We start from the raw sequence: 15,363 nt of genomic DNA, 5'->3' as shown, positions 1-15,363 counted from the left end.
TTTAAACTACAATAATGAAGAAGGAAAGAGGCCAGGATCCATTTATTCATTCAACAAAGATTGATTGAACACCTGCTCTGAGCCAAGCACAGTTCTAGGTGCTGGAGATCCAGCAGAATAAACAGACGCCCACCTTGGTTTTCCTGGAGCTGACGTCCCCATGGGGACAACTGACAATGAAGAAGGTAAATAAAGTGCTTGGTATGTCATAAGGTGATACATAAGTGACAAGGGAGAGACCAAAACAGTAGTGCAATTTGAAAAAGGGTGGTCGGGGAAGGCTCTGCCTGTGTGTGTGAGCAAAGGCCTGAATGGGATGGGGGTGGGGGGTGGGGGGGTGAGCCCTGTGGGCATCTGGAGGGGAGGGCATTCAGGCTAAGGGAATGGCAGTGCAAAGGCCCTGGGGCCGGAGTGTGCCTACCCCAGGCACCGCCAGGAGGCCAGGGCAGAGAAGGAACCTGGCTAGCTCTTTCAGGTCTGTGTGGGCCTCACTGAGAACTTGGTCTTTTAATCAGAATGTGGTGGGAGATGGGAGGGTTTGGAGCAGAGGTGGGGTGTGAGCTGACTTAGATCTTCATAAGCTCCCTCTGGCTAGATATGAATAACAGAGGTGAGGAGGCCACTGTGATACTCAGGTGGGAGATAATGGTGGCTGACCCCGGGTGATGGTAGCGGAGGTGATGAGAACTGATCGGATTCTGGAGACATTTGGACGGTCAGCCAACAAATTTGCAGATGGACTGGACTATCTGTGGGCAGTGAGAAACAGTCATAAGTCCACGCCAAGGCTTTGGTGTTCAAGGCGAAGATGAGGGGCTCATGGTGACCTCCTCCTTGCCATATGTGCATTGGTTCTAACTGGAGACAGATCCGGGTTCGAACCCCAAGTCCCCATTCACTGTATGTCCTACTCCGGGAATTTACCCAAACTCAGCCCTCCAGGGCGAGGCACCCTCCGCGGCGGGAGCCGCTACCTGTCACCACCAGGTGGCGTCCCTGGACTCAACCAGATCCACCCCAACTCATTTATCTCCCCCCAAAATATTCTTTCACTTTCGATCTCTGGCTGTCACTCGGCCTGGCCCTTTCCACACCCAGCTGGGGCAAGCCTGGTGCGGGAGGAGAAATGAACTACGGGTCCCCGAGGGGCGGGGCCGGGGTCCCCCTCCTGGGGCTGAGGGAGGAGGGGTGGGGGTCAGGTTCCTGGGTCCTCGCCTGGGGAGGGTTCCGGGGACCGGACGTCGGGGTTCTTAGAAGGAGAGATGCGGAGTTTTCACCGTAACTGGGGCGCATGCAGGAAGCCCGAAGGAGAAAGAGGCAGAAACTTTACCACATCAAGGGGCCAAGGGAGGGGTAGGGAGGTTAAGGGGCGGGCGAGGAAGGGACTGGGGTGTGGGGGTCCAAGACTTGCTCTTCTGTCCCTTGCAAGATCTGGCCACAGGCATGAGGGGCCCCCGGCCGAGATGACAGCGCTGCTGCCAGCCTGGAACCCAACAGTGCGTATACCTGGGGGACAAGGTAGGGGAAAGGCAGGGCAGTGTCAAGACGGGCAGAGCTGAAAGGGGAGATGCAGAGAAGTGGGGAGATGGACGGGGGAGGAGGGGCGGATAGAGGTGGAGGGACATGGACAGAGATGGGGAGATGGACCGGGGTGGGGGAGATGGATAGAGGTGGAGGGAGACAGATGAGTGGAGGGAGATGGACACAAGTGGGAGAGGCAGACAGGTGGGGGAGGTGGATGGAGATGGAGGGACATGGACCGGGTGGGGGGACATGGAGGGACATGGAGGGACATGGACCGGGTCGGGGGAAATGGACAGAAGTGGGGAAGATGGGCAGAAGTGGGGGAGATGGACAGAGGTGGGAGGAGATGGACAGGGGTTGGGGGAAGAAACAGGGAGGTGGGTACAAATGGGGAAGATGGGACCCCAAGGGAGAGATGAGCACAGGACGGCAGAGAGGTACACAGAGAAGGTTACCGGCAGAGGTGAGCAGAGACTGAGATCAATGGGCCAAGTTGGGGAGGTGGGTACAGAGAGAGACATGGGGGAAAGGAGACTGGATGGCATTGAACAGAAGCAGAGAGAAAAACAGGGACAGAGGGTCCGAGGTGAGCAGTCGGAAGGCAGATAGTGCAGGGGGCTGAGAACCGGAAGAAATGGACTGAGCCTTGGGAAAGGAGAAAGGGGAAAGAAGGGGGGGGCTTGACTGGGGGTGTGTGGAGTCAATAGAGGGCTCCCTGCCCCCAGACCTCCCTGCTGCTGCTGCTACTGCTCAGCCCCTGCCTTCGTGGAACCCCTGACTGCTCCTTCCGCCACAGCCCCATCTCTTCCACCTTCGCGGACTCCATCCGCAAGCTGGTGAGTGGGCTCCGCCCTCTCCTGCGCTCCCTGTCCGAGGTTCTGTCGCTGGGTCTCAGTTCTCCATGTCTGGGTCTCGGTCTTTGTGGCTCCCTGTCCCCCATTTCCCTGGGTCTCCATAGTTTTGTTTCGTCCTGTCTTCAGCCCAGCCTAACCCCATTTTCTCCGACAGTCTGACTACCTGCTTCAAGATTATCCCGTCACTGTTGCCTCCAACCTGCAGGACGTGAGTCACAGATGGGAGGGGCCTGGGATGAAGGTGGGAAAGAGACTTAAGATTCTTCTCCCCTCAGGGGTCCAGGCTAGTTTGCCAACCTGGTCTCCTCCTCCTCTGGACCCAGGAGCCCCTGCCCCCAGCCCCTCCTCCCTCAGACCCAGGAATCCAGGCCCCCAGCCCCTGCTCCCTCAGACCCAGGAGTCTGGGCCACCAGCACTCTCCTCCCCCAGGCCCCCAGACCCACTGCCCAAGGGACCCAGAGCTTGGGCTGTCTCTCCTCAGGATGAGTTCTGTGGGGCCTTCTGGCGCCTAGTTCTGGCCCAGCGCTGGATGGGACGGCTCAAGACTGTGGCTGGGTCCCAGATGGAAAACCTGCTGGAGGCTGTCAACACCGAGATACACTTTGTCACCTTATGTGCCTTCCAGGTCAGCCCTGAACTTGGGGGACAAGTGAGGGGAGCGAGATACCTTCCTAGGGAATGGGAAGTGGAGCTTACCTCGGCCTTACTGGAGATTTCTTTTGACTGGAGATTTCTTTTGACCGGAGCAACTCACGGGAGGTGGAGCTGGAACCCCAGTCCCACTGGGGGCCCCCTTGCTGGGGAATAACACTTCTTTAGGCACCGGAGGATGATGAGGGGTCTGGGTCCAATGCACCAATCCTGATGTATTTCTCAGGCCCTGTTGCTAAGGGGTTCTCTTTCCTAGCAAACTGGAGAAGACGGGGATCTAAATGCCCTCCAGACCCAGGTCTTCCTGGGCCCTGTTGCTGGGCATTGCTAAGGATGCTTCCCTAACACCCAGGGAGATCAGGTGTCCAAACCCTCCCTCTGAGACCCAGGCATCACTGGGCCCTGTTGCTGGGCATTGCCAGGCAGGGAAGGCCCTTGGCCTGAGGAGATGATGGGGGTGATGCTGTGGTGACATCTCCCTCCCCTGCCCCCAGCCCCTCCCCAGCTGTCTTCGCTTCGTCCAGACCAACATCTCCCACCTCCTGCAGGACACCTCCGAGCAGCTGGTGGCCTTGAAGCCCTGGATCACCCTCCGGAATTTCTCCAGGTGCCTGGAGCTGCAGTGTCAGCCGGGTAAAGGCTCCCAGTGCCCCAGCGCCCCAACCCAACTCTTCCTCTCCCAGCCTCACAGCCCCTCACACCCTCCACTCAGGGCATCCCAGACCCCACCTGCTCCCATGGGCTGTGTGACTTTGGGCATTTTCCCCCAAGTTCATTCCCCGTTCCAGGCCTTAGTTTACCCAGAAGGGACAACATTCCCTTCTATAAGGCAACTCTGTGCCATAGAAATATAAGGAGAGTCACACGTTTAAGTGTATATTTTCTAGTAGCCATTTTTTTTAAGTTAAAAAGAAAAACTCAGTAGATTTTTCTCAATTTCTCCCCGCATTTCCAGTCATTTTCTCACTTATATTTAGCTTTGTTTGTCATTTGTATTTACATTTATGACTATACATTTACTCAGACATCTGCTTGGTGTCTGGCATTGGAGACACAACATGGAACAAGACCAAATTTATGCACATCTGGGGCAGACATGCTAATCAGGAGACAGACAATAAACCTGGAAACAATAAAATAAACAGGAAAATATCTAAGTGTAATAAGCCCTATACAGGCAAATTAAAACAAGGTGATGGAATCACAACCTGAGGTGGGTGGTTGGAAAGTCACTGAAAGTTGGGAGCAAGGGAACAGCCAGTGCAAAGGTCCTGAGACAGAAACCTGCCTACAGTGAGGAGGCCCGTGCAGCTGGCGCCAGCAAGGGGGAGAGAGTGGGCGATGAGGGTACAGAGGGGACAAAGGGGGCCAGATGGTGTGAGGCTCTGTGGGCCAACAGAGCTCCATACGTTGTATTTTTTTATTGTTTATTATTCATTCGTTCATTTGAATATGTAATTTATGTAGATTGAACTCTTATTTAGTGAGCACTAAGCAGTGGGTTCTGTCGATAAATAAGACAGATAAGTGTCCTGTCACCCACATGCAGCTCACAGACTATTAAGGGATGAAGAAGAATAAACAAATTGATATATAAACAAACACTAGACACATTTGTTGAGTTATAAAATATGCAACCTTCCTATGTGCCAGACACTGTTCCAAGCTTTTTCTTTATATGTGCTCATTTAGTTTTTGTGACAACCTTATGAGGTGGGTATCATGATGGTCCCCATTTTACAGATCAGGAGACAGGCACAGAGAGGCCAGCAGCCTGCCCAAGGTCACACAGCCAGCACCAGGCCGGATTTTCTTTCCTTCCTGGCCTCTCCTTTCTCCTTGATCACCCAGCCTCCTCTCTCCCTCCAGACTCCTCCACCCTGTTGCCCCCAAAGAGTCCCTGGGCCTTGGGGGCCACAGCCCTGCCAGCCCCTCAGGCCCCCGTGCTGCTCCTCGTGCTGCTGCTGCCTGCGGCCCTCCTGTTGCTGGCTGCTGCCTGGTGCCTGCACTGGCGAAGGAGGAGATGGAGAACGCTTCGCCCTGGGGAGCAGGTGAGCCAGCAGGGTGGGCAGAGGGGGTGGGATGGCCTGAGGGAGGGCCAGAGGCCTCAGTCACCCAACTATGGCTGACCCTGTAGGGGCTGCAGGTGCGTCTGCCTGTGGTCCCCAGGACGTGCTTGCTGCCCCTGCGGCTGGTGGAGCACTGACTCATCTTAGTCTTCACTGTAGGGCTGTGAGCTGGGGTGATGGAGGGGTCAGCTCTGGATGAAGGAAGACCCGTCTAGGGCTACGAGGGGGACAGACTGGAAGAGAGAGACTGGAGGCAAAAGAAGAGGCTGGGAGAAGGTCCAGAGAGAGAGGACAAGGGCTGAGCCAGGCTGGGACCATGGGGATGGAGAAGAGAGGATGGCGAGTGAGAAGTCACGGATCAAGAGGGACAGGGCTGGAGACTGACAGGCTAGGGGGGACTGGCACAGACAACCCTGTGTCTGGCCCAGTGACTGGTAGAAAGTGGGGAACCTGGGGGAGGAGGGAGATTAGGGAAAGACAGTGAGCTCAGTGGAGACCTGTGGGCGTGAGGGGCCCCAGGGGAAATATTTGGGTGCAGGAGTCTGCAAGCCAGAGGAGAGTGGCCTCCTGGAGCAGAAGGAGGGACTCCTTCACAAGACCCTCTAGGTGTGAAAAAGTTCAGGGTTTTTCAGCCTGGGGCAGGTGTTGATGGAGATTTGAAAAATGCCACAGAAAAATGTGGGCATCAAAGGCCAGGCAAGGAAGCTGGGGCCTCCTGCCCAGGGCAGCAGCAATATGGGAGGTGTGTGATGGAGGAAAGACCCTGGGAACAGATATGAGGGCAGGAGGCAGGTGGATCAGGAGGGAGGCTTCAGTAGGTTCCTGATGGGCCCAGAGAGATCTAGCAAGAAGCATTTTGCAGTAACCACCTGCACATGTAAGTGCCTCAGTGACAGGCCTTGTGCTGAGGCTTTCCACAAATTCACTCAATTGAGAAGCCGGTGTCATTACTATCTCTGTTTCATAGACTCTGAAACCAAGGCACAGAGAGGTAAATAATTTGCCAAAAATCACACAGCTCGTGAGTGACAGAGCCAAGATTTACTCTGGGTTGTCTGGTTCTGGCATCTGTGCCTTTCACTCTTCTGTCTCAGTTTCCTTTTCTGTACAAAAGACTAATAGTCCTTCTACCATAGAGTTGTCCAGAGGTTAAGTGAAGTGACACATGCAAAGCCCTTAGAGCACCACTGTCCAACAGAAATAGAACACAAGCCACACACGTAATTTTGAATTTTCTAATGGCGACATTAAAAAAAAAAGTAAAAAGAAACAGGATACGTTAAAGAATATACAGAGGGTGCCAAAAAAAATGTATACATAAGAAAGGAAAAAACTATTAAAATTGTGATACTCAATATATACCGATAACAAAACATGAATGCAAGTCATGTGTATACATTTTTTTGGTACCCCCAGTGTTTTATTTCACCCTGTTTCCAAAATGTTGCTGTTTCAACAGGTAATTGGTATTTTTAAAAATTATTGAGCTATTTTACATTCTTTTTTCCATACCAAGTCTTCAGAATCTACTGTGTATACTATCCTCACAGCACATGTCAACTCAGAAGCTAAATTATTATCAGAAATGCTGGATATGTACTTAGATTTCATGAAATTTACATTCGCAAAAAGATTCACCCACCCAAGTTGTTTGAAACAACATTTACAATAATTGGATCAAGGATCATTTTGTAAATTTAATGATTTTTCATTTCAACACATTTTTCTGAACAATAATTTTTATTACAATTTTTTTAAGTTAATACATCGAGAAGTTTTCCTCCCACCCCTGTCCCTGTTTTTTCACACTCCCTATAACCACACTATTAGTTTAAGGTAAAATTAAAAACTCAGGCTCATAGCCACATTTGGAGGGCTCAATATTTATGTGGCTGGAATCACCGCTAAGTTGGAGAGCGCAGATCTAGAAGTTTCCACTATTGCAGAGTTCTCTTGGACAGTGAGGCCCTAACACAGCGATTGCTGGCTGTGCATTGCTGGTTGTTTTCAGCAGTGAGCCTGTACAGAGCCCCCCGTTTTCTGCTTCCCTTTCTTCTGTCCATGGATCCTCAAACAGCCCAATGAGACAGACACATCTATCACCCCATTTTACAGAGGACACTGAGGCCCAGAGAGAGGAGTCACCTGCCAGAGGACACAGAGCCGGAACTTGGAGGAAGTCAGCTAGAGACTGGTCCCTGCCTCGACAGCACTGCCCCCGTCACTCTCTCCCCAGGATGGAGGCAACGCCAGCACCCAGCGCCAGCCCCAGCCCCAACTGCCTCCCTCTGTACAAAGCCCTTGTCCCCAGGAGATTGTATATAAATCCTTTTCTACCAGCTCTGACCAGGCCTATCTGTGGATGGGACAGGGTGTGGATGGGGCAGTTGGGGTTGGCATTTTGGTTTTTCAGTTAATGAAATATTTCATTCAAAACCTTTTTTCTGAGGCCTCATGGGGCCCCGGACCAGTGCAAGGCGATTCAGGCCCCCCAGACGAGAGTCAGAACCAGCCTAGCCCTCTCAGGGCTTCTGGTCAATAGGAGGGAAGACGGACACAGAGCCACAAGCACAAGATGATACGCGCTCTGATGGTGGGAACCCGGAAGAAGCACCTGACCCAGCCTGTGCCACCACGTGCCCTACAGCCTGCTGTCACTTGGAAGGGATAATGACGTTTCACCTCGCAAACGCCGCAGGCAGTTTGCGCGCGAGATCAGCCGCCCCTCAAAAATATGGCAGCGTAGGCTGGCCAGCCCCGCCCCAGCAGAGCCGTCTTCCATACCACGTGATCTCTTGCCCCACACAATCATGGCGGCTGAGGGCCGTTGGGGACGGTTCCCGGATTGGACAATCGGAAGACCCGCCTTCTAATGGAGGGACCTTCCTGCGCAAGCGCAAGGCATTCTGGCCAATGAAACGGCGGAAAGCTACTCATGCTCCCGTGTTGCGTAATTTCCTCCGCCCCTGTTTCAAGGGATAAGAAACCCTGCGCCTAGGCTTCCTTCTTTCCCAGGCGACTGCCGAAGATGGCGGAGGGGCAGGTGCGCGCTGTGCGCGGGCCGGTGTGGCGTGGGGCCGGGTGGGATCCAGACGAACAGAGTTGGACCCTTTTTCTCCTCCTACATGTGTAGTGAAGCTTAAGCTCGATAGTTGAGCAAAACGGGGAGCTTTTGGGTTAAGAGAACTGTGTAACAGGGAAACAGGAAATATTGGACTGTCTTTATCCCCAGAGCTGGGTAAATGCGGCATCGTTTCTCCCCCAGGGGTGACGATGGGGGCTTTCAGCACAGGAAGAGTTACTTTAAAAGTAGGTCTCGTTCACCTTGATCTGGGCTGGGCTTCGGGCGGATTGGACCCGTGTACCTCCAGCGATGGGGAACCACGTGGAAGGTGGCTGAGAACTCGAGGATTGGCCAAAATGGAGGGCACTTGCACTCTGCTCAAGGCGGCCTTGCTTTAATAGATCGTGAGAGTGCTAACTGGTTTCTCTGCAGCTCTGGGTATTTTGGTACGAAATCTTTCGCAGTGGGTCGAGAGAGCTCTTGAGTACGGGATTTTCAGGAATGAATTGTTTTTCCTTTGCTTTTGATGGATTCTTTGAAATCTTGTTGCTGGAAACAGAGTGATCAAATGCTCCACAGCCCTGGGACATCCTTTGTCCTTAACTACTTGGGGACCACCAATGAGGGCAGCAGAAGCTTATTTTTCTCTTAGTGCTCTGGCTTCTCGTGTAACATATATGAAGGGGGGGATGGCTTTGTAAAGGGGGTCCATGTGTGTTTCATGTAATGGGTCTGTGGTTGAGGAAGGAAAACCAAGTTTGAAAGTGGTCGAGTTCCTTGAGTGTCACTGCATTTACTGTATGCCTGGCACAGTTTGCATTGTATTTTCTGTAATTGATTTATCACAACGTCCCTGAGGCAGATACTGTTATCCTCATTTTCCAGGTGAGGTAGTTGCATGGAGAGCTGCAGATTTTTGGCCAAAGTTACATTGTCAGGAAGTCTGGCTTTAGTTTCTGTACATTTTTGCGTTCCAACAGTCACAACGTGTATAACCAGCACTTGATAAGAGTGGGGACTTTTGATGAAGCTACAGCCTGGGCATAAAAATTCCTGCCCTGCAAGCAGCTGAGATGTGAGAGGAGTTCTTTGGTGTCTTATTCTGTTCACTGGAATTCTGATTCAAGCATTTGCTTTTTTGGGCCTCGTCTGTAAAGTGAGCCTTGGATCCTAGTGCCGAGTCTGATACTTTGATAGGTGGCACCTTGGGGGATATGGTAAAACAAGTTGAAAGCCATGGTTGCTTGGGGTGGGGAGTCAGAAAGCTGTGGGTGCCCCTAAGCCCTTTTCCCTTATCTTTAACAGGTCCTGGTGCTCGATGGCCGAGGCCATCTCCTGGGCCGCCTGGCGGCCATCGTGGCCAAGCAGGTACTGCTGGGTAAGTGTCCACTGTCTGAAGCTCCCCCAGACATGAGTTCCGACCTGAGGTCAGTGATGAGCAACAATCACCATCTTTCGTTTGAGTCTCACGACCATGAGATCAACCCCATGCACCGCTCTGAGACCTGCCAGCCACTCCCTGGGGCTGGGAGTTGTGGGATCAAAACTTTTTTTTTTGTTGGGCTAACATTTAAGCATTAATCCAGCTCTGCCAATTACTGTTCTGTGGCTTGGGGCGAGGCTCCCCTGCCAGGGAATTGGCTTTCTTGAGTATTGTGGTCAGTTCCTTACCGGGGAGGATCCTCCTTTCCAGGCACTCAGAAGTAACTGGGCAGGTGGGTGGTGGTCAGTGTAGGTAAAGCCCTCGGTGGTTTCTTGACATTTGCCCTCCATGGTTGCCTCACATTCATTTTCTTCTAGGCCGGAAGGTGGTGGTCGTGCGCTGTGAGGGCATCAACATTTCTGGCAATTTCTACAGAAACAAGTGTAAGTTAGAGCATGGGAGAAGGGCTGGAGAGGGTTGACCTATGAGGTGCTCAGCCTTCTTCATAGGCTCTGAAATCCATCCCACCAATGGTTGGAGGTGATAGTTTGGGTTCCAGAATAGGCCCGCAGGAGTATGGATGTGTGTGTGTTGGAAGAAGCTAGCATTTGCCTGGAGACTGTGAGGCCTCGTGTTTTCCTCTCATCAGTGAAGTACCTGGCCTTTCTCCGCAAGCGGATGAACACCAACCCATCCCGAGGCCCCTACCACTTCCGAGCTCCCAGCCGCATCTTTTGGCGGACTGTGCGAGGTAAGTTGGGCATAAGGATTTCAGATGGTGATGGGGCAGATGGCCAATGATGAGAACTTCCCCCACTCTTGTTCGAGTTTTCCAACCATGAGATGACCCCACATGCACTACCATCTGAGGCCACCTATTTGTCTGTTTTTGTGGGTATCCTCATGAGCTCCACTAAGCTGTTGTCCCTCTACAGGCATGCTGCCCCACAAGACCAAGCGGGGCCAGGCCGCACTGGACCGCCTCAAGGTGTTTGATGGGATTCCACCACCCTATGACAAGGTAAGGTAGACCAGAGCCCACACACACACACACACACACACACATACAGTATCTGTGTGTCCCATGGTGTCCGTGATGATCCACGGTTACCTACATTGTTTGAGCCTCATGAGAACAGCACTAGCTGAGACACCTGCCCCAGCCAGCCTTCTTCCCGGTCTGTCCCTCATGCCAGGGCCCTAACTAAGCCTCTTTTCTTCCCTAACAGAAAAAACGAATGGTGGTTCCTGCTGCCCTCAAGGTTGTGCGTCTGAAGCCTACACGGAAGGTGAGTCCAGGTTATGCTGAGTGTGCTAACATGGGGATATCAAGCCACTGAAGGATGAACTTGAGGGGGTCCCCAAGACTGGCAGATGATGGCTTTTTCTCACGATGGTCTGCGGATGCCACTGTGGGCAGTGCCGATAATGCCAATGGCTTAGCTGATGCCAGGAAGAGCCCAGAACCCTTACAGGGGGTGGGTGTGTCTCATGTAAGTTTGCTGAGAAAGTTGGATTGTTCAATTCCCAGGATCCTCTAAGCCCATCATCTCTCAAGGCCACCCTTGCCCCAGTCCCGGCCCATTTTTTTACAACTTCATTCTTTCCCCCACGCCCCAGTTTGCTTACCTCGGGCGCCTGGCTCATGAGGTTGGCTGGAAGTACCAGGCAGTGACAGCCACTCTGGAAGAGAAGAGGAAGGAGAAGGCCAAGATCCATTACCGGAAGAAAAAACAGCTCATGGTGAGATCATGGGGATGGATGAGGGAGCACCACATTCCTGGGCAGGGCGTGGCAAGTGATATCTCTTAATGCAGTGGTCTTTGTTTGCCCCCAGAGGGCTCTGCCTAAAGCCCCGCCTGGAGTGTGGGTAGTGTGATTGGATCCCTGGGATGAGGGTGGTACCAGGCAGCAGCCACTGACTACCACCTGTCCTACCCCCACAGAGGCTACGGAAACAGGCCGAAAAGAATGTGGAGAAGAAAATTGACAGATATACAGAGGTCCTCAAGACCCATGGACTCCTGGTCTGAGCCCAATAAAATTGACTCTTAATTTCTCATGCTTGGCCTTGCCTGCCCTTCCTCCATCGCCGCCCTTGGATGTGGGGGACCCCCAGGGACTGCCTTCCAGGGGCCACAGGCAGCCTGGGCTTTAGAAGGCTGGGAACACAGAAGGGGCCTTAATCACCACTGTTTCTAAGAAAGGCCTTTTAAAAAGTTTTAATGGCTCTAAGAGCTGTGCAGAAATAATTTGTGACGTTCGTAAAGAGTTTTTGGAAATAGAGAGTTGGAACAGTCAGTTCATTTTCAGTATTTGCAAGAAAGCTGGAAAGCACAAGTTTAAACTTCGTACATAGTCAGGTACTATGCTATATTCTATAGCTGTTAGGATGTGAGAGACCACTTAGAGGCCTAGTGAGCCTGGTGTTTTACAAGGGTGGTTTACATGTAGACAACCAAGGAGTCATAGGTATTGATTGCTCTTCCCTACTGTACCTTGTGATCAGAAACAAATAAATTATTTTTAAAGAAATTTGGCGTCTTTGCAGTGTGTGTCTGCTGTGGAGGCAGGCCAAGGGGAGCCAGGACTTTGGAAAGCAAAAAGGGTTTGAAAAACAAAACTGGCTGTGCTGGTGTCTTTCCACACATAATGGATAGATGTTGGTTCATAACCTGTCATTCATGGAGAATTAAACTTAGATATTTGCCTACCAAAGAATTTCCTTGAGAAGCCTGTGTAAGTTGTATTTCTCAACTACTCTGGCTCCTGGTGCTCCCCAGTTGACAGCTGTCCTCTCAGCTGCAAAGAATTCTCTGCCAGCATTTTAAAGCCATGCCCCATCTGGAACATGGGCCATTCCAGTCTTCTGCCACACCAGGCAGGAAGCAAGTGGCAGGCACTAAGAGTGGAGTATCTCGTAAGTTCATAACGCCTTTTTACCTTGGTGACTCCCCACAAGGGTAAATACAGCAGGTTACAAGCCCTTCAGAGTTACCCTTGATCGATCACCTCCATCAGACCTTGTCCCCATTTCACTGGTGAGGTTTAGGTGCCAGACCCAGCATACCACAGGAAGCAGTCTGGCTTGACAAAGATCTGCCTTGGAAAGGAAACGATTTATACTGCCCCTGGGGTTGGTGGGCAATATTTAGAAACAATTTTATAATTTAGGAATTCAGTATTCAAATGCCTGACAGCACAAAGGAAGCTAGTTGAGGAAGGGGAAGACATTTTACTATAGTTCAGGGACAAATTATAACACATCATGCCATTCTATCATGCTTAATCTTTCCAAAATGTTCAAGGTACCACAGGCTTAGATTTTTCTCAATCATTTAACAAATGGGTGGTGTTCCTACCCTTCCTGGGGCTCCTGCTTACCAGGGGAGCTTCCTCCAGAAGTGACCAAAGACAGCTTAATTCTGAAGTTCAGCAAAACTGCGTGTTAAATCAGCCCAGTTGTAATCCCACAGAACGTGCAATCATTTAAAAAGATAAATCTGGCATTTATAAAAATACAGAACTTGGGCCAGCCCGGTGGCTCAGGCGGTTAGAGCTCCATGCTCCTAACTCTGAAGGCTGCCGGTTCGATTCCCGCATGGCCCAGTGGGCTCTCAACCACAAGGTTGCTGGTTCAACTCGACGAGTCCCGCAAGGGAGTGGGCAGCGCCCCCTGCAACTAAAATTGAACACGGCACCTTGAGCTAAGCTGCAGCTGAGCTCCCGGATGGCTCAGTTGGTTGGAGCACAGGCTCTCAACCACAAGGTTACCAGTTCAATTCCTGGAGTCCTGCAAGGGATGGTGGGCTGTGCCCCCTGCAACTAGTAACGGCAACTGGACCTGGAGCTGAGCTGCGCCCTCCACAACTAAGATTGAAAGGACAACAACTTGACTTGGAAAAAAGGCCTGGAAATACACACTGTTCCCCAATAAAGTCCTGTTCCCCTGCCCCAATAAAAAAAAAAAAATGCAGAACTTGTCACTTCAAAAGACACCATTACAAAGCTGAAGACAAACCAAAGACTGGGAGAAAATCAAATCATTTCTCTTTGGAAGAACTTGTATTTCGAATATATAAACAAAACTCAATAAGAAGGAAACAAACCAAGTAAAACTAGGCAAAGATTTGAATAGACATTGCACCAAAGAAGATACACAAATGGTCAATAAGCATGTGAGAAGATAATGAACATCATCCAACATTAGAGAATGCAAATGAAATCTCTGGGCGGACACTTAACCCTTCATGTAGGACAAATAACAGGGAATCGTAGCCTTGGCCAGCAGAAGGAACATTTTCAAAGCTCCAGTTCCATCTTGCCCAACTGCCCACCAAAACACCCTCCAAGGGTATGTGAGCATGCCTGTCTCGCCCAGGGGAGGGCCATAAGGGAGGGTCTTGTTTTAATAGGAATTTCTGAGTTCACTTGGAAGGATGAATGTCTCCAGGTCTACTACCATTTGCATTTCTGTTGGGAAATGTTTGAAATCTGGCAGAGGCCGGGAAATAGCCCCTTTAGAAGTAGTAACTAGAGTTGACTGAAGTTTATTACTGGACACCAAGGCAACTCACAATGCAAGTCAAAAAAATAAATGTGGTGGGTTGTAACCAGCCATAAATAAAACTTAATAGAAATGAAAAAAAAAAAAGTATATTGCAGGACAGAAAGAGTTAAAAGAATGGGAAATGAAGCAAGGGAGGAAGGAAGAAAGAGACAAGGGGAGAGGAGAGAGAAATGTGTTTGATCACAATGTATGTTATTTCCTATTGTGGGTTGTGATCAAAAACGTTGAAAAGCTAAGGACCTAAGTAAACATCTCCAAATTGCCCCCACCCCTTCACAGTGAAGCAGTATTTCTTTGCTTTTCCCTTATCATCAAAATCTCATCAGCTACTCTGAACAATGTGCAAAAATTGAGCATTTTAAAAACCCGAGAGGAAATCACACCTAATCCCACCACGTGTAGATGTAAACCACTGGGGCATGGGTTCTCTTCCAGGCTTTTTTCTAAATAACGTGAATACATAGGTTAGCACACAGTGTAGATAGATAACAACAGTGGGTCCTGCCTTTTAAAAAAACTAAATACAATAAATGCTTTCCAAGTCGTGCAAAAACCCCAGAAATTATTTTTTCTTCAAGAAATACATTAGAAAGCTAGTGAGTACAGTACTGGGGGGAAGACACACAAAGTTCTAACACAAAATGAAAAGTCCCTCCCCGTTAATGCCCTCCCCACAGGGACAACTACAATAAAAAATGTATCATTCGAAATTCACAAAGCGATTAAAGTGTGAAAGAAATTTAAATAACCTTTCAAATCACTTACTGTAAGTCTGTAGCATTTATATTTCATATATTCTGCACCACCCACCGCGGTAGACATTAACCCCATGTGACTATTTAATCTTAAATCTAATAAAATTTAAAAATTCAGGTGGTCAGGGGCTACCGTGTTGGACGACCCAGATAAAGTACACTGCCATCACAGCGGAAATTTCTACTAGACAGCGCTGTTACGGACAACACAGAAAGGAATTTCTCACTAATCCACTGTCTGGGGATGAAGTGGGACATAGAAAAGAACAACATTAATCAAATTTCAAAAAGCTCATGGGCAGCACCCGCTCCTCACAAACCAGGCGGCGGCGCCGCGCATGCTCCTAAGATTTTCCGGTTGCCCACCCCGCAGAAAGAGGCCCGCCACCACATTCCGTTTGAACCCTGCACGAACACACCACGCGGTTCCCAAATCCCCTATACTCGCACGCC

General features: G+C 50.5%; 2 protein-coding genes and 4 non-coding genes across 12 annotated transcripts; all 6 read left to right on the top strand.

The window, feature by feature from the left end:
* Positions 1 to 46: 46 nt before the first annotated feature.
* Positions 47 to 7,444, top strand: FLT3LG (fms related receptor tyrosine kinase 3 ligand). 7 transcript variants are annotated; one of them, XM_074316101.2, is made up of 8 exons: positions 47 to 185; positions 1,430 to 1,496; positions 2,250 to 2,360; positions 2,533 to 2,586; positions 2,860 to 3,003; positions 3,524 to 3,662; positions 4,899 to 5,080; positions 7,214 to 7,444. In XM_074316101.2, exons 2-8 carry the CDS (start codon positions 1,464 to 1,466, stop codon positions 7,421 to 7,423), a joined length of 873 nt encoding a protein of 290 aa, XP_074172202.1. In that variant the 5' UTR covers positions 47 to 185; positions 1,430 to 1,463; the 3' UTR covers positions 7,424 to 7,444. The 7 variants fall into 7 exon arrangements, with proteins under 7 accessions (XP_074172202.1, XP_074172204.1, XP_074172201.1 ...); XM_074316103.2 differs by lacking the exon at positions 47 to 185 and adding an exon at positions 1,011 to 1,112 and having other exon boundaries at positions 3,578 to 3,662; XM_074316100.2 differs by lacking the exon at positions 47 to 185 and adding an exon at positions 1,011 to 1,112.
* Positions 7,445 to 8,056: 612 nt separating this feature from the next.
* On the top strand, positions 8,057 to 11,647 carry RPL13A (ribosomal protein L13a). The gene is made up of 8 exons (XM_019741659.3): positions 8,057 to 8,141; positions 9,468 to 9,540; positions 9,963 to 10,028; positions 10,235 to 10,336; positions 10,521 to 10,606; positions 10,815 to 10,874; positions 11,206 to 11,328; positions 11,532 to 11,647. Exons 1-8 carry the CDS (start codon positions 8,127 to 8,129, stop codon positions 11,616 to 11,618), a joined length of 612 nt encoding a protein of 203 aa, XP_019597218.1. The 5' UTR covers positions 8,057 to 8,126; the 3' UTR covers positions 11,619 to 11,647.
* Positions 9,587 to 9,670, top strand: LOC141567768 (small nucleolar RNA Z195/SNORD33/SNORD32 family). The gene has a single exon (XR_012490597.1). It is a non-coding gene; the product is annotated as a small nucleolar RNA Z195/SNORD33/SNORD32 family (small nucleolar RNA).
* Positions 10,376 to 10,460, top strand: LOC141567767 (small nucleolar RNA Z195/SNORD33/SNORD32 family). Its single transcript, XR_012490596.1, has one exon. It is a non-coding gene; the product is annotated as a small nucleolar RNA Z195/SNORD33/SNORD32 family (small nucleolar RNA).
* LOC141567769 (small nucleolar RNA SNORD34) lies at positions 10,671 to 10,741 on the top strand. Its single transcript, XR_012490598.1, has one exon. It is a non-coding gene; the product is annotated as a small nucleolar RNA SNORD34 (small nucleolar RNA).
* On the top strand, positions 10,955 to 11,041 carry LOC141567771 (small nucleolar RNA SNORD35). The gene has a single exon (XR_012490600.1). It is a non-coding gene; the product is annotated as a small nucleolar RNA SNORD35 (small nucleolar RNA).
* Positions 11,648 to 15,363: the final 3,716 nt, after the last annotated feature.

This window comes from Rhinolophus sinicus, chromosome 8 (genome assembly GCF_057876585.1).
Source record: "Rhinolophus sinicus isolate RSI-liver-muscle chromosome 8, RSI-T2T, whole genome shotgun sequence".
In the NCBI taxonomy this organism is placed as follows: Eukaryota; Metazoa; Chordata; class Mammalia; order Chiroptera; family Rhinolophidae; genus Rhinolophus; species Rhinolophus sinicus.
This window is presented reverse-complemented; position numbering and strand designations above follow the sequence as displayed.

Excerpts from the sequence above, each read along its gene's own strand:
- RPL13A (XM_019741659.3), top strand. Across the intron at positions 9,541-9,962 it reads GGCCAAGCAGGTACTGCTGG|GCCGGAAGGTGGTGGTCGTG; the intron begins GTAAGTGTCCAC and ends ATTTTCTTCTAG. Across the intron at positions 10,337-10,520 it reads CTTTTGGCGGACTGTGCGAG|GCATGCTGCCCCACAAGACC; the intron begins GTAAGTTGGGCA and ends GTCCCTCTACAG.
- FLT3LG (XM_074316098.2), top strand. The coding sequence starts at position 1,292 with ATGCAGGAAGCCCGAAGGAGAAAGAG. Across the intron at positions 2,587-2,859 it reads TTGCCTCCAACCTGCAGGAC|GATGAGTTCTGTGGGGCCTT; the intron begins GTGAGTCACAGA and ends GTCTCTCCTCAG. Across the intron at positions 5,081-7,213 it reads CGCTTCGCCCTGGGGAGCAG|AGGACACTGAGGCCCAGAGA; the intron begins GTGAGCCAGCAG and ends CCCATTTTACAG.